Here is a 17,325-nt window from a genome sequence, read left to right on the forward strand (position 1 = left end):
TGGCCACAATATACAACAAGCGATTGTAGATATATAAATCACACATGAGGAAATAAACACATGCTGGTTATTTTCTCTTGATATTAAAGACCTTTCTGTTTATGAAAAGTCTTGTTACACAAAGATATCTACTTTTTACCACTTTTTTTTTTAAGCAGGTTGTTGAATTTAGCTGTACTCCTAGTTCTCTTAATTTTTTTCTGTATTTAACTCAGATCGTGTTTCTTGTTTTGTGTTGAACAGAAAGGGTTCAGTCCTCTGCATGTGGCAGCTAAGTACGGCAAGATGGAGGTGGCCAGTCTGCTCCTACAGAAGAGAGCCGCACCTGATGCAGCCGGAAAGGTGAAGTAGCTGAAAGAGACGAGAGTTCCGCTGTACAACTCTCTTTAGTGGGCTGTTTTTTTTTATGGGGGACCATCATTAAAGAATGTTTTCAGATGTGCTGCTGTTGGAAAACATGAGCCATCTTAAGAGGAAAGGGCCACAGGGAATTTGAGAATAAGCCAACAATAAAATTTCCCTCTTCATACAACTTTTTTTTTCTACTTTACTGTTATTTTCTTCATATAGAAATGTGCAGAAATTAAACACAGCTGACAGCGAGGCAGTGAAGTTTTGTTGTTGAGATCTGACTGATCATTCAGACGACGTGAACATGGATCAGCTCTGTTCCCCGCTCTTCTGCGGCCTGTCCGCTGGAGAATGAACAGAGCTCTTTTGAAGTTGTTTTTCCAACCTGCAGCTGGACTCAGGCTGGTGATGTGAGGGTGAATCGTGTGGCTGATCTCTGGGAAACGTAGCGAACAGATGCTTGTCCTCGAACAAAAAAGCTTGTAGGCACATTTACTTTTACTCCCCTGATACCACACAAACACACACACACACATAAACACACACACATGCACGCATCTCAGCCACCATCTGAGAGCACTTAACATAATGGCACTCAGGTATGATAATGAAGTTTCCACCCTGTTTAAAATCGAGGCCATATTTGTCAAAACAAACAAAGCAGAATCGTGTCTTTATTGCGGTTTAATTTGATTTTCTCACATTTTGACTCAAATAACATGACTCTGACGAAAAAGTGGTAAAAACCCAGCGCCGCATACCTTGAAACTACAGGAAATCCGCTTTTTTAAGGAGGAATTTGAAGTTTATTGGGAACTGTTTCCATCGTACCAAGTGACTCAGCCGTGCAAACTGAAAGGGTTTGAGATGCATTTGGTGTGAATGAGCTTCGCTGGGTGTAGCTTAAAAACAAAATGTGCCGCCGGTTCACACTTAGCTCATTATTTACACTTCACACCACTGATATTAACAAAATTGCGGCCTCCTTCAAAACTTGACACTTCATGAACAGTTAACTGTAGCTATAAACTATCACAGAATATGATGCAGAAGAATTTTTTGTGACGGCGAGGCACCAGAGATCCAGTAATTACATTTCATGATAAAAATGTATGTGCACGTTCATCAATACTGGATTATTCTTAAAAAAAAAAAAAAAAAAAAGGTTGCGCTAAGCCTGAACCTTTTGCCTAGAAGCATGTCCGAAAGGGTTTTAAAAAAACGTAGGTCCTGCTGCTTTTTGCTGCTAGCGCACTAATACCGCACCGCTTCCAGCTGCCGAAAACAAACAAACTGTCAGAGGACTGCCGTCCGCTGGAATCCACGTTTCTGCAGTTCTGATGGTTTTGATGGATCAATGCTTGAACCACATGAGCTACAAGCATAACACACTGTAGTATCCACCAGCAGCAGTTCAGATGCTTTATAAGGAAGGCAGACATCAAATTTTGACAACAAATTTAAAAAAATCATACACCTTCCAAATTTAGATAGTTTTTCTCCAGGTGTTTCTTTAAAAAAGAGAAAATTCTGGAGGTCACCTCATCCTCTTCGCTCCTCTAACTTTCAGTCGTAAGCTGCTGTTTTAAATCGTCTCTCACACTAGATACAGTATTTTTCATTGGTTTGATGTCCATCTTCCTCCATTTCTAATCATTTCTGTTGATTCATTTTACTTATCAGCGTGTGTGTGTGTGTGTGTGTGTGCGAGTGTGTTGAGTGATTTCTAATCTGTTGCTGCATGCCTGTGCGTGTGTTTTCTGCATATGTGTGTGTGTGTGTGTGTTGGTGTTTTAGAGTGGGCTAACGCCACTGCATGTAGCCGCTCACTACGATAACCAGCGAGTGGCTCTGCTGCTGCTGGATCAGGGAGCTTCCCCTCACGCTGCCGCCAAGGTATCCGACACAAACACACAGAAACACGCTAACACAGATCCATCTCACTCGTGCGTCCAGTGCAGTGGACTCATGCCGTTAATATTGCGCGTGTAATGTGTGTGGATGTCAAGCTCACTTCCTCGTGTTCCATCTAATGCAGTCTTTTACATTGTGAGTGAATGTGCGGGTTTTTCAGAGTCATTAAAGCCGCTCATCCTGCATTCATCCCGCAGTCAGCCGTGTGGACGGTGTGGTTTACAAGAGGCTGTACTATTCCGTATTACTGGACCCAGTTCTCTGAGTCTGGTGTTGTGCTATGCGAGTTATAAGTTGGTCTTTTTTTTTTTTGTTTTGTGCCCAATAAAAACCAACCGTTTCCTTGCAGTTTCAACGTGTGACACACACATATGGTCAAGTTGTGGTTCCCCTCCTTTCAGACTCTGACAGTTTGTCTGAACCGCAGGATAAGTGTGAGCCGAAAGGCACAACCAACAAAAACAAGGAGGGAAGTGCCCTTTTTGGCTTCATCAACCGGCATCCTGCCAAAGAGGAGACCAGGGCTTGTAAAACATATTTATCCATGCTCGCTTTCTTCGCTTTTTGTCGTTGGCTCCATCTCCCCTTCAACCTGTATGCATCTTCTCTCCTGGACTTTTCCGGCCTCCCTCCCACACCGTTAGTCATCTCCCCCTGCCTCCCTTCCTCCCAGGTCTCTCTATAAATTCTTTTTCATTTGGCTGGGATCTAAAGTTGGTGTGTTCAGTCTAATTTAAGCGCTTTCGGAAAGAGATCCATCTGTGCTGTGTGAGAGGAGCCCTCCACACGTACAATAACGGTGAATTATCACAGCTCCGTGCCGTGTAGGGCAGCATCTCTGCTCTCAGACAGTACGGCCTGAGAGATCGGTGAAATAATTCTCACGCTACACAGTCCAAGAAGTGAACCAGACGCAGTTCAGTGGAGGACAAGCTGGAAAAAAATATGTGTTTCTTGCACGTTTTTTTTTTTTAAGTACACACAGCGGAAACGGTAAAAATGGTTACTTTACCTTTATGTGTGGCTCTTTGCTTTTTAACTCTTACCTCGTCGTTCTGCTCATTCCTGTTTACCGTGAACCCCAGAGATTTGAATAAAGCCCGCCTCAAGGTCACGTGTAGAATTCCCAACCCCGAGGAAAAGTACTCATGCAAAATCTTGACAGTTCTGTTTAACAGTGTCTCCCCTTTCTTGTCTCTGTCCTGGGTGGGCCACATGCGGCCTTTCGGCTTTCCCAGACTGGATTCAACTGATAACTTAGGAATGAAATGAAAATGAAATGCAAATTAATCTACATAGAGCAACAAGACAGCTGTCAGCTTCCTCTTCAGCGTGCAGCAGCGAGATCACAATGTCTGTCAGCATTATCAGTCACGGCGCGGCACTGGATACGATGCTTAGATGTTGCTGCTTTTTGCTTTTCTTTGTTGTGAAAGTCTGTTGGATCACATGATGGGATGCAAACTGTTGACCAGTATGTGCATCCTGCAGCCATCGCAACCCCACAGCTTTAACCATACATCAGTCTATAATGTATGAACTGAATTCTATACATTATAGAGTGGAAAACCTTGCTGAGTATCATCTCCGGGGAAGCTGTGAAGATAATGCTTTAGCTGTTATGTTTTCTGAAGTGTCCCGTGGCTTTCGTGCAGAATGGCTACACGCCTCTCCACATCGCCGCCAAGAAGAACCAAATGGACATCGGGACCACGCTGCTGGAGTACGGCGCCGACACCAACGCCGTGACGCGGCAGGGCATCAGCCCCATTCACCTGGCGGCGCAGGAGGGCAGCGTGGACCTGGTGTCGCTGCTGCTGGCCAAGAGCGCTCACGTCAACGTGTGCAACAAGGTACGGCCAGTCACAGAGCTCAAGTATTATTCCTGCTCCTGTGTTACACACGCCGTCTCAGTAAATCTAGTTTCTCACTCACAGTTTTCAGAACGAATCAGACCGTTTTGCCCTTGCTGGCACTCTCATCCTTCCAGTTGTGAACACATGTTTGCGTCTGTCCTGTTCTTTGTTGGCAGAGCGGACTGACACCCCTCCATTTAGCAGCCCAGGAGGACAAGGTCAACGTTGCAGAAGTCCTTCTCAACCATGGAGCTGAAGTCAACCCACAAACAAAGGTACAGTCAGGCTTGCACACACACACACACACACACACACACACACACACACACACACACACACACAGTGGTTTGGTGCACACTGATCACTAATTAATCACTTTAATTTACATGTATGTTGAGATGAGCAGCAATGTTTTTTGTTTTTATGGATGCACTACACACTGCAGCAAACACACATTCACACACCTCATCACGTACACGTTGTAATATTAGGTCACTCTTTATAGAAGGCTGCTCGCTGCCATTGAGGCAGACCTGCAGCATCTGAAGGTTGGCCGAACGCAAGGTTACTTTGTGAGTGTTTGTGCTGACAGGACGGTTGTTTACAGCACACAGGTTATTCTCTCACTGATCTCCATCATGCACATGCACATGCACATAATTCAGAGAGGATTTGAAATATGATATTCATTTTGTATTTTTTGGAAGCCTCCTGACAGCGTACATTTTTCATTTTTCTACTTTTTTGATGTGCTTGCCCTTGCACGCCCGCCTCATCCTCGATCCGCTGTCTCTCGTGCAGATGGGTTACACGCCGCTGCACGTGGCGTGTCACTACGGCAATGCAAAGATGGCAAACTTTCTGCTGCAGAACCACGCCCGAATCAACGGCAAAACCAAGGTGAGCCAGCATGCACACGTTTACACACAGACTTTCTGAAAAAAAATTGCTTTGCGTCTGCTCCTGTTTTGGGGGTGACGGGCGGCTTTCTCTCTCACTGATTGCGTGTCTCTGTCTGTCTAGAACGGGTACACTCCCCTCCACCAAGCAGCTCAGCAGGGCCACACCCACATCATCAACCTGCTGCTTCAGCACGGGGCCTCGGCCAACGAGCTCACCGTGGTCAGCGCACAAACACACACGCGCGGCCAGAGGGGGGCTGATGAATCACTGAGCGCTGTGTGTTTTCTGCGCACCGCCCTGTGAATAATTTCCTCTTTGTCTCGTCTTTGGCCAGAACGGGAACACTGCCCTCTCCATCGCCCGCCGCCTTGGCTACATCTCTGTCGTGGACACACTGAGGCCCATAACGGATGAAAACCTCAACACCATGGTGAGACGCCGTCTCAGCCATTTGTTGCAAAGACATCCATTAGATAGATGCAACACGTAGCAAGATTGGTATAATTAGTGCTGATAAAGTATGAACAAGAGAAAGAATTCAGCGCTATCAGCTCAAATGACTTGCTATTGGTTGTTCTCTGTATTAGTACTGCACTCTTTTAGGGTCAATCCTGCAGATTTTCTAATAAACATATTTGATTTGGATTAATTTTAACACTTGGGAATCAAATCTGTTAGAATTTGTAGGAGCAACACATTTTTGTGAAATTAATAAAATGAAACACATTTATCTGTATGAAAAACAGCTGTGACCTAAGTAGAAGAATACATAGAATAATGTGTGAACATTTTATCACATTTAAAGTTTTGCCACTCTGGGATATTTTGTATGCAGCTGCATGCACGGTTTCTACCAGGGAACGTTCTCCTCGGTGCATTCAAGGATTCTTTGACGTTTCAGATTTAAGAGCTGACTGCTCAAGAACATTGCAACCAAGAGGAAAAAGCAGTAAAATAAGGGAATGCGAGGACAGTGTTAGATAAATGGCGTTATCTTGTTTTAGACTGCATTTGGAAGGTTACATTTCACATAACAAGAGAAAAGGGCGCTGATCTTAAGTAATTCTGAAGCTGTTAATTAGCAGATGTATCAAAATACATTATGTAACCGACTATTTTGCTAAATTAAGCACCTGGCCTATCGGCCAGCAGCACACAATAAGTGGAGCAAGACACAAATCGGATGGCAAATAAGTCAGTCGCACAGCGTCACATGTGAGAGAGACGGCGAGAGAGAGAGAGAGAGAGAGAGAGAGCTTGGATTAGAGCTTAAGGTTTCTCCTCATATAGCAGAGGTCACAAACAGTGATCTGATCCGTGCACGTGTCTGGAAGGAGAAGAATGGTGGGAAAATGGGGCAGAAAGAGAGGCGGGAGGGTGACGGGGAGTGTGGCGAGGACATGGAGTGGAGATGTGGACGCAGAGGTCGCTGACGATCCGGCGCAATCAGCAACAAAGTGTATTAGTCAGACTTGTCTCCACCTACAGTGGTGCAAGTGAGAGATCAAGGTTGTATCGCAGCACCTTGGTGAGATTCTGCACAGAGACCTCTGCTGTTGTTTTATGTTGCGACATCTGCAGCTAGTGGAGCCAGTCAGTTCATACATACATTGTAACATGAGTTACGATCACATTTAGTATTGATGATGAAAGTATAGGTGAAACGATTGCTTCATTTGGAATCATCAATGCTGAACTTGTTACAAAAAGTTTTAATTTATATTGCATTTTACAAAATATCTTTAATATCTGTTATAACATTGGTTTGACAAAGCAGAATTTCTCACTTCTGCATTTCCTTCTCTTTAATTGCAGAATGCATCAGAAAAACATAAAATCAACGTCCCGGAGACAATGAACGAGTTCCTCGACATGTCAGACGATGAAGGTACGTGAGCTCAAAGCTTCTCTGTCCTCACATTTCCTCCCATTAAGTACTAAATTAAAGAAGTCAGTATTTGAAATCATTGTGTGACTTTAATTTGACCATCATCATTTTTCACGATTCTCATATTTTGTGTTCGATGTGGTGTCATTTTCATTAACATGTGCATGTATCTAAATCACACAGTCCGGGCTAATGTGCCAGAAATTCTCAGTGAGGACTCTTTTTCAGATGTTGATGAAGGTATTTGTCTCCAGTTTGAATCCACCGTTCCTCTGTCTGCTTGTTTGTTTTTCCCTTAAATGCAGCACATTTCTGCAGAACTCCTCTGCCTTTAGCTAACTTCGCCGCTCTGCTTGGCAGCTTTGCTGTACCTTTTAATGCTAAAGCTTTCCAGACTAAACCAGAACCAGTGAGGACTGCGGTTGTTCTTCTGTTGTTGTGCTGTTGAGGCCAGAGCAGAACACACACTCTGTTACTTACTTTGTCTGCCATTATCAGGAAGATTAAAGTCTCAGCTGTTGCATCTCAGAAAGTCATTCAGCAGACATTAAATTTTCTATTTCAGCCTTGAACTTGTCAAGTTCTGTTTTTGTTATTCACACACACACACACACACATACACGCACACTGACAGCGCTGAGGATGTCATCTGCACCTTGGTAACACATTTGTTATTTTTAACAACTTGTAAATCACAAGTCTTATCTGTCATGGTTTACCTCGTGTGACACAAGTTTCATTCAAATCAAAACATTACAAATTAACTCTTATTCTGTTGAAGGGTGGAATAAATAATAAATACATAAAATTGCTTAACAACGACTGAAAATGGCCAAGTTTATGATCCAGGTCTCGGTGTTTGAGTCTCTCCACTTCAGACCTCGTTCCTTTGTTTTGGAACCTCAGAGCTTACGCGCTTGTAAAATTGATGAGCTTGCTCATGGGCTGCTGCTGAGGGGACAGTGTGGAGTTTCTGTGTCGGGTGACACGGCCGGACTCGACACGTATCAGGTGATGTTGGACGGGTTGGTTCTGGCGCTCGCGTTATGAGGATCCTCTCCGATATGGCGTGTTATCACGACCACGGAGGAATTATAAATAAGAGTATCCATGGCCTTGGGGACGCTACATAAACTGTTTATACAGCGTACATAATTCATCAGCATTGTACTCGTGCAGCACGGCCTTGATATTCACTCCGTCCAGCAGCAGGCCTCCACTTCTGCTTTCAGGCCTGCATTGTCTCATTTTCACTGGATGGTTCTGCTCTGTGTGTGCTGTTCTCTCTGTGTGAGTGTGTGTGTGTGTGTGTGTGTGTGTGTGTGTGTGTGTGTGTGTGTGTGTGTGTGTGTGTGTGTGTGTGTGTTTCTAAAGCGGGAGTCACAGAAAGTAAAGAGTTTCCACAACTCTCTTTAATCCTATATGGGGGAAGTCAATCCTATTAGGCTGCAGGTTGGAGTGACTACACTGTTAAGTGTCTGTGGCCTGTTTGTGTAATCACCTGATCATCTTATGTATTTTTCAGACCACTATAGCTACTAATTTCACTATCCACTTAACTCTTTTGTTGTCTTTTTTGCTCCTCTCCTCTGTAACACCTAAATTAACCGCCGGACGACTTTTGCATAATTCTGCTCTGATCACACATCCTTGTGCAAGCTTTGGCCATTTGTGTGCAACACGTAGAAGAGAGAAGTGTTGCTCAAGAATAAAAGAAAATGTCTTAAGCTGGCACCATGCGGGGATTTCATCACTTTTTTTTTCTTTTCTTAGCTCTGCTATCATTATGCAGCTGGAGGTCTTCTTCCACTATGGGAGAAGAAAAGGCAGAGGGAGGGGGGGTTTGCCCAGTCAGAGTTTGCTTCCTCTCCTTTACTGTGGTTCCCAAGCTGTGTCTGTCAGCTGACTGCTCCTCACAGAGCAGTAAACACTTCCAGCGGCCCCTGCTGAAGCTCTTCAGCTGTCTGTTGTTGAGCCCGGGACGCACGGACACTTTCTCTTCCTCCCTCTCTCTCTTCTTAAATCCAATGAGATGAGCTTTTCTTTGAGCCGCCTGTAGGAGGTTTAACCCCGGTGTGGCCGCCGATGTCAGATGCCTTTGACTTCTGATATTTCTGTCCAGCGCTGAGTCCCGTTTAGCTGCAAGGAGACGCAAAAACTTCTGCGCTCGAGTTGCGCGTCTTTGCGGGGGGGGGAAAAAAAAACGCGCCTCTGTGCGCACCGGCACCGAAACGCGCGAGACGGATGGAGTGGAGTTAAAAGTGTTCGGGGTGAAGAGAGTTCAACTTTTTCCATCGGCAGCCGTGAATGGACTAGTTGGTAGTCTTGAATTCAGTTTGGATTGTGAGTTGTCCGCTTTAACCCGGAGGACGCGCTGCGTCTGAACGCAAAGAGCGCAGAGAGTCTGGCGAACATGGCAGAGCTGCAGAAAGGTGAGTCAGAAAATTTTGGCGCAATTTACGCAGTAACACAATATCTAAAGAAAAGAAATTAGAAACTGAAACGATGCGACATGTTGCCACTTTGTTTTTTTTTTTTGTTTTTTTTTTTGTTTTTGTTTTTTTTTGCACGTGGATTCCGTGATTCGCTTTTTTAAAATTTATTTATTTTAATATAGTTCGTGTCTCTGGGGGATAGAATAATGTTTTTGCCGAGCTGACTGTAATCCAGAGGCTCCTTCAGCTTTAAATCGCAGGCTCCAGCAGGAGGGTGTGTTTCTGGGGTGGGTGGGGTGTGTGTGTGTGTGTGTGCTGGGGTGTCTGAGCTTGAATGGGACGAAATTGATACATTATTATAGCAGCGGGGAGCCGATTGTTTACCGGGTGTGTCAAGTCAAACAGAAAGAACTGGAAGTACAACGAGAAGTTAGATCACTAGACGGTCACCAAAATAAAACATCAAAGCTGTGCAGCTTGGTAAGACTTCTGCATATTAATGAGAGTTAACGTGTCCACGTGTGTCTGGCTTGATTTTTTGCCAGATCCCAGATTTAGGAGGTGTTTAAGCCTTCTTAAAGGCCGTTTGGAGAGTGACTGGGGTTAAGTGACTAAAGGTTGTGAATGAGTGAGGAGGGCAGCAGACAATGGGAAGTAGTTTTATTTGCTTTTGTTAAGTTTCATTATGACTTATTTTAAATAACTGAAGTCAGTGAAAAATCTGATCATTCAAGCAAAAGGAGATTTGAAATAATCTTGGCTCATATCACTGTAATTTAGACCAAAAAAAAAATAATGATTTTCCAAATAGTCTCCTGTTTGAGTTTGACGTGACTCGTTCTTTATTGTGAAACGCGCCGGTGGATGCGCTCTCGGTGCGCGCGCGCTCCGGCTTTCCGCTGCCGGTGGCGTGCGATCGGAGTGCGGCAGTATCGAAGGCAGGGGGAGGGGCTGCGGTGCAGGAGCAGAGCGTCGCAGGCAGGACAGAGCCGGACATGAGGGAGAAGGAGAAGCACAGCCGCCGCTCCGGCGGCTTCATTGACCGGCGTGTCATCGTCCACCGGTCCGCCGATCGAGGTGCGCTGCGCTCTCCGCGCTCTCGCTTCATCTTGTGCTTATTGTAATTTTTTTTTTTTTTTTTTTTTGGTTCAGACCTGCTGCTCTGTGTGAGTGCCGAGAAAGGAGCTGCGTTAGGTTTTCCAGGAGAGCTCCTGATGCGCCGCAAAGTGGCTTCGCTGCTGCTTCTCTGATCTGACTTCTGTCTTTCCTTGCTGCGGCTCATTGCTCCAGCTTAATAATCAATTTCGGGAATAAAAAAGAAAAAAAAAAGTTGCAGTGAGTCAGCTTGGTGCTGAAATTCATCCCAGGCCCTCCTTTTTTTGGACTCTAATCAAATAACAGAGGCTGGAGCTGAGAGGGAGTCTCTTGCTGGGGTGCCGCATCACCCTCTCTTTTCTGGATCTGATTGTGAAGTTAACACTGGGATTATTTATGATTTCCTCTCTCCATCAGGTGAGGATGCGATGACCGGGGATACAGACAAATACTTGCGGCCTCAGGACCTCAAAGAACTGGGGGATGACTCTCTCCCTCAGGAGGGCTACATGGGTTTCAGCATAGGAGCCCGCTCAGCCAGGTAGGCACCTGTCATCTCCATCAGATGCACATTAAAGCTGATGATGCTAATGTGCTTTGGCGCACTGCTGTCTTTTTGCCTGGCCCAACTTGTCCTGTTGTTCTCCGTGGCCAGTAGGAATTTATTTACCGTGATCGCCTCAAGTTCACAGATTTACACAACGCTATATTGGATATTGCCCGAAGAAGCAGCTGGAAAGATCTCCCAAAATGATTCAGCGTTTTCGGTGACCTCATTAAAGCCAGGCGAACATTTTCAAACGTCCCGTCGCTCTAGCACGGGGCGATAATAAACCCCTGATCCCTTTTTGATTGTCCTCAGTTAGCAGCTGCACTCAGGAATGACCACACGTTACAATAGTGGACAAAGTGTGATGAGGGGAAACTAGCAGGCTTCAGTGAAAACACATCAGCGACACATGGAACAAGTGTTGTGTGGCCCCAGACTGTATTGGAGCCACGCTGACAGATGGCAGATGCACTGCGATGACTGGATTGATTAAAAACAACGACGCAAACCGTGGCAGGAAGCTGCTAACATCAGCAGGGCACCACAAAACAAGGGAAACAGTGAACTGAATGGAGATCCCCTGTAAACAAGCTGGCTGGATGGGCTGAGGGTGGAAAGAGTTTGGGAGAATGAATGGTTAGCTCGTCTGCAACAGTATTTTTAAGTTCGGAATTTAAAGGTCTATTAAGGTTTAATTGAGCCTAACTTTTTTTTTAGCAAGTTGTTGATTTAATATGCAGCATAATTCAGCTGTTTAGAGAATTACTGAATAATTGGTGTCTTTTTGGCAGAAGGTATATGTGATGTTGTGTAATGTATACTTGATCAATGAACCTGTGATGCTGAGCAAAGTCTTCTCCTTTTCCTTGCCTTTCTGTTTGTAACATCGACATTGCATGGTTTGCTTTCTGACTGGGCTGCACACACATAAACTCATGTAAACTGAGAAAACAACTGTTAACCCGGTCATAGTTTGCAACCATGCAAAAGCATAACATCAATGTCATTTTGCACAAAAAAAAAAGAAAGAAAGCCACGCTCGAATGTCTTCAAAATGCTTTGCTTTTCACTCTGCTATTTTGTTCTTTTCCTTGTTTCCCTGCACCCTGTCCCTCATTCTAGCCCTAGAATCAGGTAAGAAAAGAGTAGTAGATGTAGTAGCAGTAGTAGGAAACACTACGTATGGTGTGATCATTCAACCACTGTTTAACATCCACATTCACAAAGCCCTAACCTCAACCACCAGTCACCCATCGTGCGTTGGTGTTATCTCTGTAGTTACAGGTTTTGTCACCTTGTCGCTGTTACGTGTTGTATTTTGACTCCATCCCTCCATTTAAGCTGATCAGCACTCATCTTATTCTCTCGCCTGTCTGATATATCGCTTGTGTATCTATAAAATACATGGTTTAAGGCAGTTTTGCTGGGTACAAGATAATAAAATGCTGTTGCAGTGTTTTGTGCGGAGTTTTTTTCCAGCTTGACTTGGTGACTTATCCCCTTGTAGCAATGTGCCTTGCTATAAGGTGGCACTCGATGCTCTGAGAGTGTGTTCTTAAGTGTAACTTCCAGGGATCGTATTTCATGTTAGTTGTTCAAGGTGCCCCTGAATTTATTAAGTATGATTCTTTCTGGTGACACGGCAGTCTGCAGAGATGGAAATGTTACAACTTCAGATCAGTCAACATTTACATATCAGCCAAACTGCACTTTTGCACTCATGCCTTTGAAAAGCACTCATACAGATGTGCAGTTACACAGTTGTTAACCATTATTTTTGAATACACATTGCTCTCATGTATGGCTGCACAACATGTCAGAGATGTGTCTTTATATATCAACAGGTACAATAGACACTGCATAAGACTGAATGAATATCTCTAAATTATGCACTGTGCATCCATGCTTTGCATGTTTACAGATCTAGCCAATCAGATTGAGCCCTACTGCCCAAAATGCCGAAATACTGGGTAGGCTGAGTGGCTGACGTCAGTAGAGAGATAGGGCCCAATCACAGCTGGTGGAAATTATAGGAAAGAAAGGGTACGATTTTCCAGAAGAACAAAAACAAGTCATCTTACTTGGACGCTTGTGTTTATGGAAAATCAGGCTGTTGTCAACACTTGACAACGACAAGATTATCCTATCTTACCCTAACTACGGCCTTCTTCAAACTAGTAAATGCAATATTCTGCAAAAGATGGCACAGCCCACGAGAATTCTTGTCCAGTTTCAGCAGATTTGGAACACATGCCTCACAGTGACAGTGTCTGTCATTGACGTTCTGAAGCATTTAGCAAAAAAAAAATTATATTTCCTTATTAAAGTCTTAAACTTAGTGGATTGCAGGGGAAACTACAATGTCCAGTCATTGCAACATGACTCTGAAATGGAGAAAGCGGAGAGAGGGGAAGAGATTGCTGGCATTGTGAAGAGGAATGATGTACAGACGTAGTAACTCACATTAAACAACTGAGAGAAAGGGCAAGGATAAAAGAAGTACAGGGGGAATAGCACAAGATCTATAGAGTGAGGAGGAGGAGGAAGAAGCTGTGAAGAACAAACAGGGTCGGGGTGAGAACAGGGGAGAGGAGGGCGAGGGTGGAGGAGCGGCACGGTGCTGCCATGCCAGCGAGTCCATTCAGCCTGTACAGAGTTGCTTGGTAACTTCCATGGAGGGGCGTGCTGAATAGAGGGCTTCTCTCTGTGCTGAATAGTGTGCCCACTCAAACACGCTGAGCTCTGCATTCCCCCCCCCCCCCAAACCCCTGCACCCCCCAGCCTCTCTGCTCTCACACACGGCGCATCAATACACCCATACAGTATACTCTTAGAGAATATAAGGCACAGAGTCGTCGGCTTTGTTGCAGGGCTCTGTATTGTTTTTTAAGCCCCTATCATACAAAAACACGCTATCTATAGACCTGTAAATACTAAAAAAAAAACATTTCTCTTCAGTAACTCTGCAGTTGCTCCATGTAAATGTGAAATTTTCTGTGCTGATCAAATAAATCCCAGTGGCCAAAATAGCACCAGTGGATACCGTCCTGAAGGGGCTCTACAACACCGCATTGAGTCTGAGAGACTGCGAAAACAGGCACACGTCACCACACACGGCCATAAAACAGACTGCAGCAAGACAGATAGAAAGGACCAGACTCCCGTTTTTTATTGTGCTGCTCCGGATCGGGCTGTAGGTCAGCTAATCTTAGAATGAAACAGTGTCAGTCTTCCAGCTCAAGGCAGATTTAACAGTCGAGATACCTTTAGAGTGAACCGTGCTGCGCAGACCTGCACAAAATTGTGACCTTCCTTTTCTTGCTGATACATACAGTCCACTAATCTGTCACGTTGTGTCACTTAGCTATAGCTGTGTTCACACCTTCATGTAGAAATAGGTGTGCTCTCTTTCAGTCTGCCCACTTCCCTTTTCCCTCTGTCTCTGAATGCAAACACACTGACCTCACTCTCATTTCCATCTCTGAGTAACCTGCTGCAGTATCTTATCCTCATTCAATTCTGGGCTCTCCCGCCTCTCTCTATTTCCCTTCTTGATACGTTTCGGACCCTCTGTCCACCAAAGTGAAAATTGGTTCCCTGGAAGTTGCATGTAGTAATGGACTCCTTGCTTTTTGTTTTGTGCCGTGTGCCCCTGCCCCACGCTTGTTGTTACCCGCGGCGTTGGGTTGCGTGGTAACGTGTAGCCTCCGCTCCTTCAGTTCGGATAGGTCCAACACGCTCAACCGGAGCTCCTTCGCCAGGGACAGCATGATGATCGAGGAGATTCTCGCCCCCACGAAGGACACGGTAAGATCTCTTCTTCTGATCCGCGTCATCTTTTGTTTTCCTGTCATTCTTTACACCTTTGTCACCCAGAATACACAACTCTGCAGAGTATAAAACTTATCAATCATCCTGAGAAAACTTTTGTCTTTTGCCAGGAGGTTTTCTATTAAATATTTTCACGTCAGGATATGCGTAGTAGTTTACTCGGTTCATGGGATGTGTTACGACGATGGCCTCACTGTCTTTGGTGGAAACGGACTGCTTCAGTTACACGGAGCCACCTCTGAACTGTCTCTCTTCTCCTTTAAGCTTCAGAGTGTCTGTAAAGACATATCCTACTTGGTTGACCCCCTCAATAAGGTATAAATGTCGACAGATGTCCCGAGTCATCCATCAGTTGCGTTCTTTCTCAGTCACAGTGGCTCAGTTCTTATTTCTCTTTGCGTTTTTTGTGTATTTGTTTGGGGGTTGATGCCATTTTTGTCTCTTTCATCGGTGAATTTCATGAATTGCTGTTTCCATGCTCCCTTCACTGTGAGTCCCATTATTCAGTGTTTTTAGATAAATCATTGTTGGTTAGAGTCGGTTTGTAGTCTTTTTTTTTCCAAACATGATAAGTGTTGCATGTTACATTCAGTACCTTTTTATCCTGACTGTGGTCGGACTAGACAGTGGTGATGAACAAAAGACGGCTGTTTCATACCATGCATGACATGTGCATCATGATAAAAGACGGAAGAGTTGCATCAGTTGTTAGAAATTGTGTTTTTACACATTTGTTCCTCTTATTTTTTGTTTTTTATTTTAACCAATGTATTTGCAGCCCATGCTTCTCTTTAAATCCTCGCTTTGTTGACGTTTCTCCTCGCAGCATCTTGCTGTGACCAGAGACTACAGTTCGGAGTGTATGCGACGGTATAGTTGGACTCCAGACACGATGGACCACAGCCACAACACTGTGTCCAGCCCCATTCACTCCGGGTAAGAACTTCTAAACTCCCTCCCACTCAGTGGCAACAAATGACAGCATGCACAGTTTTACAGTTAGTGTGTACGTACAGGCTCTGCATGCATGTCCAAAAGTCATTTTAGATGCTTACGCCACAAAAACGCCTGTATTGTCTTTTGTTCTCCTTGCAAAGAGTCAATATTCAGCAAAGCCTGCAGTACTGGTGCAGACAAGGTGCAAGGCTGTGGGATTTCTGCAGTGCTGCTGCTGTACATTATATCACAGCACCAAAAGACACGCTTCATCCGTTAATGCCCTCATATCATGCCATAAAGCCCACAGACATGATCCAGAAGTCCTCCTCCCATGTTCACTGACGTCGTGCTATTTCTATCATTGCAGAAGCAAAGCGCGCTGTCCGTGTGAGCTCATGCTACAGTGGCTCATGCGTTTATTTGGATAAAGCGATAAGATTCTGCTTTCCTGACATTGACATACTTTGAATGAATGACATCATGTAAATGTTAAGGTGTGCTTTAAATAGCCCGTACTCTCTCCGCACAGTGTTTTGAAATGAAATGCTGGGATCTATCGTGTCCAAGTTTGGTTCTTTATGTCTATTTTTGCTTCATTATGACGGCTTGTGGGTTTGTCTGTTCTCGCTTTTTTGTTCATCGTCGCCGTCTGCCTTGTGTGTCCGTATTTATTTATACCATTTCCCTTCAAAAAACTGTAGTTCTTTCTTCTTTTTTTAAGTTTCCTTTCATCTATGGTAGTTACTTCTCAGATCCCAGCAGCGTTTTGTCGGACATTGATACTAAAACTAGGCTCTGGGGGTTTGCCTCCTGCATTGTCTCCATGTGTTTATTTTGCAGCTTCTCCTCCCCGCTCCCTCAGTATGACTCCAGGTGATGACTGAGTTCGCTGCTTTCTCCCATGATGCCGCAGTGATGCCACTCACTCCTCCACCCCTGTCTCCCTCTCACCTCGCCACTGTCTCTCCTCTCTCCAGTCTGTGCTCGTCTCATCTGTGTGGTCTGGTGTTTCAATTGCACTGCGTAGATACTAGAAGTGTGTAGTCGATGTGTTTGGGAGTTGTCCATTGATGTGACATCAATTTCTCGCACAGGGCACACTAAACCTAACATGGCCATGGGAATTCTGCCACTTCAAACCTACCGATTGCAAAACATTGCGTTATAATAAACGTTCAGCACTATTCAGGTCCATATTCCACTTTAGACATGAAGATTTGTATATCCTACACATAAAACGTGTAAAACATGCTTTCTGAAGCTGAAGATCATGTAGCAAACACATTAACCCTTTGGTGAAACATTTGTTCAGGTGTTTAACATTTGATCACTGAACGCTGCTTTTGAGGAACTGAGTCTTTGGCAATAATCTCACCTCCAGCCTCAGAGCTTGAAACTAAACTCTCTCCGGCTGCACGAGCATCCTGTTTAGTTTCAGTTTGTTAACTGTGTTCAATTAGAGACGGTGAGATCTGCCAAGTTTCAGTTCTCACAGCATCTTATTTTTTTCTTCTCTCCTTCGTACTTTCTCTATTTTATTGTTTTTCTTTCTCTCTGTCTTTA

At 44.5% G+C, this 17,325-nt stretch overlaps 1 protein-coding gene across 6 annotated transcripts in view; it reads left to right on the forward strand.

Annotated features, from left to right (window-relative positions):
* Nucleotides 1–17,325, forward strand: part of LOC115398899 (ankyrin-3-like) — an 89,097-nt gene that overhangs the window by 41,949 nt on the left and 29,823 nt on the right. Inside the window, exons 16-30 of one of the 6 annotated variants that reach the window (XM_030105913.1) lie at nt 244–342; nt 2,149–2,247; nt 3,921–4,118; nt 4,298–4,396; nt 4,923–5,021; nt 5,145–5,243; nt 5,359–5,454; nt 6,840–6,912; nt 7,096–7,152; nt 10,860–10,983; nt 12,115–12,126; nt 14,697–14,799; nt 15,088–15,138; nt 15,650–15,759; nt 16,603–16,635. In XM_030105913.1, the coding sequence (XP_029961773.1) occupies nt 244–342; nt 2,149–2,247; nt 3,921–4,118; nt 4,298–4,396; nt 4,923–5,021; nt 5,145–5,243; nt 5,359–5,454; nt 6,840–6,912; nt 7,096–7,152; nt 10,860–10,983; nt 12,115–12,126; nt 14,697–14,799; nt 15,088–15,138; nt 15,650–15,759; nt 16,603–16,635 (1,352 nt within the window). Of the gene's footprint in view, nt 1–243; nt 343–2,148; nt 2,248–3,920; nt 4,119–4,297; nt 4,397–4,922; nt 5,022–5,144; nt 5,244–5,358; nt 5,455–6,839; nt 6,913–7,095; nt 7,153–10,189; nt 10,425–10,859; nt 10,984–12,114; nt 12,127–14,696; nt 14,800–15,087; nt 15,139–15,649; nt 15,760–16,602; nt 16,636–17,325 lie in introns of those variants that run through there. The other 5 variants (XM_030105909.1, XM_030105910.1, XM_030105911.1 and 2 more) reach the window with 5 other exon arrangements.

The sequence above is a fragment of the Salarias fasciatus genome, chromosome 13, assembly GCF_902148845.1.
Source record: "Salarias fasciatus chromosome 13, fSalaFa1.1, whole genome shotgun sequence".
Classification (NCBI taxonomy): Eukaryota; Metazoa; Chordata; class Actinopteri; order Blenniiformes; family Blenniidae; genus Salarias; species Salarias fasciatus.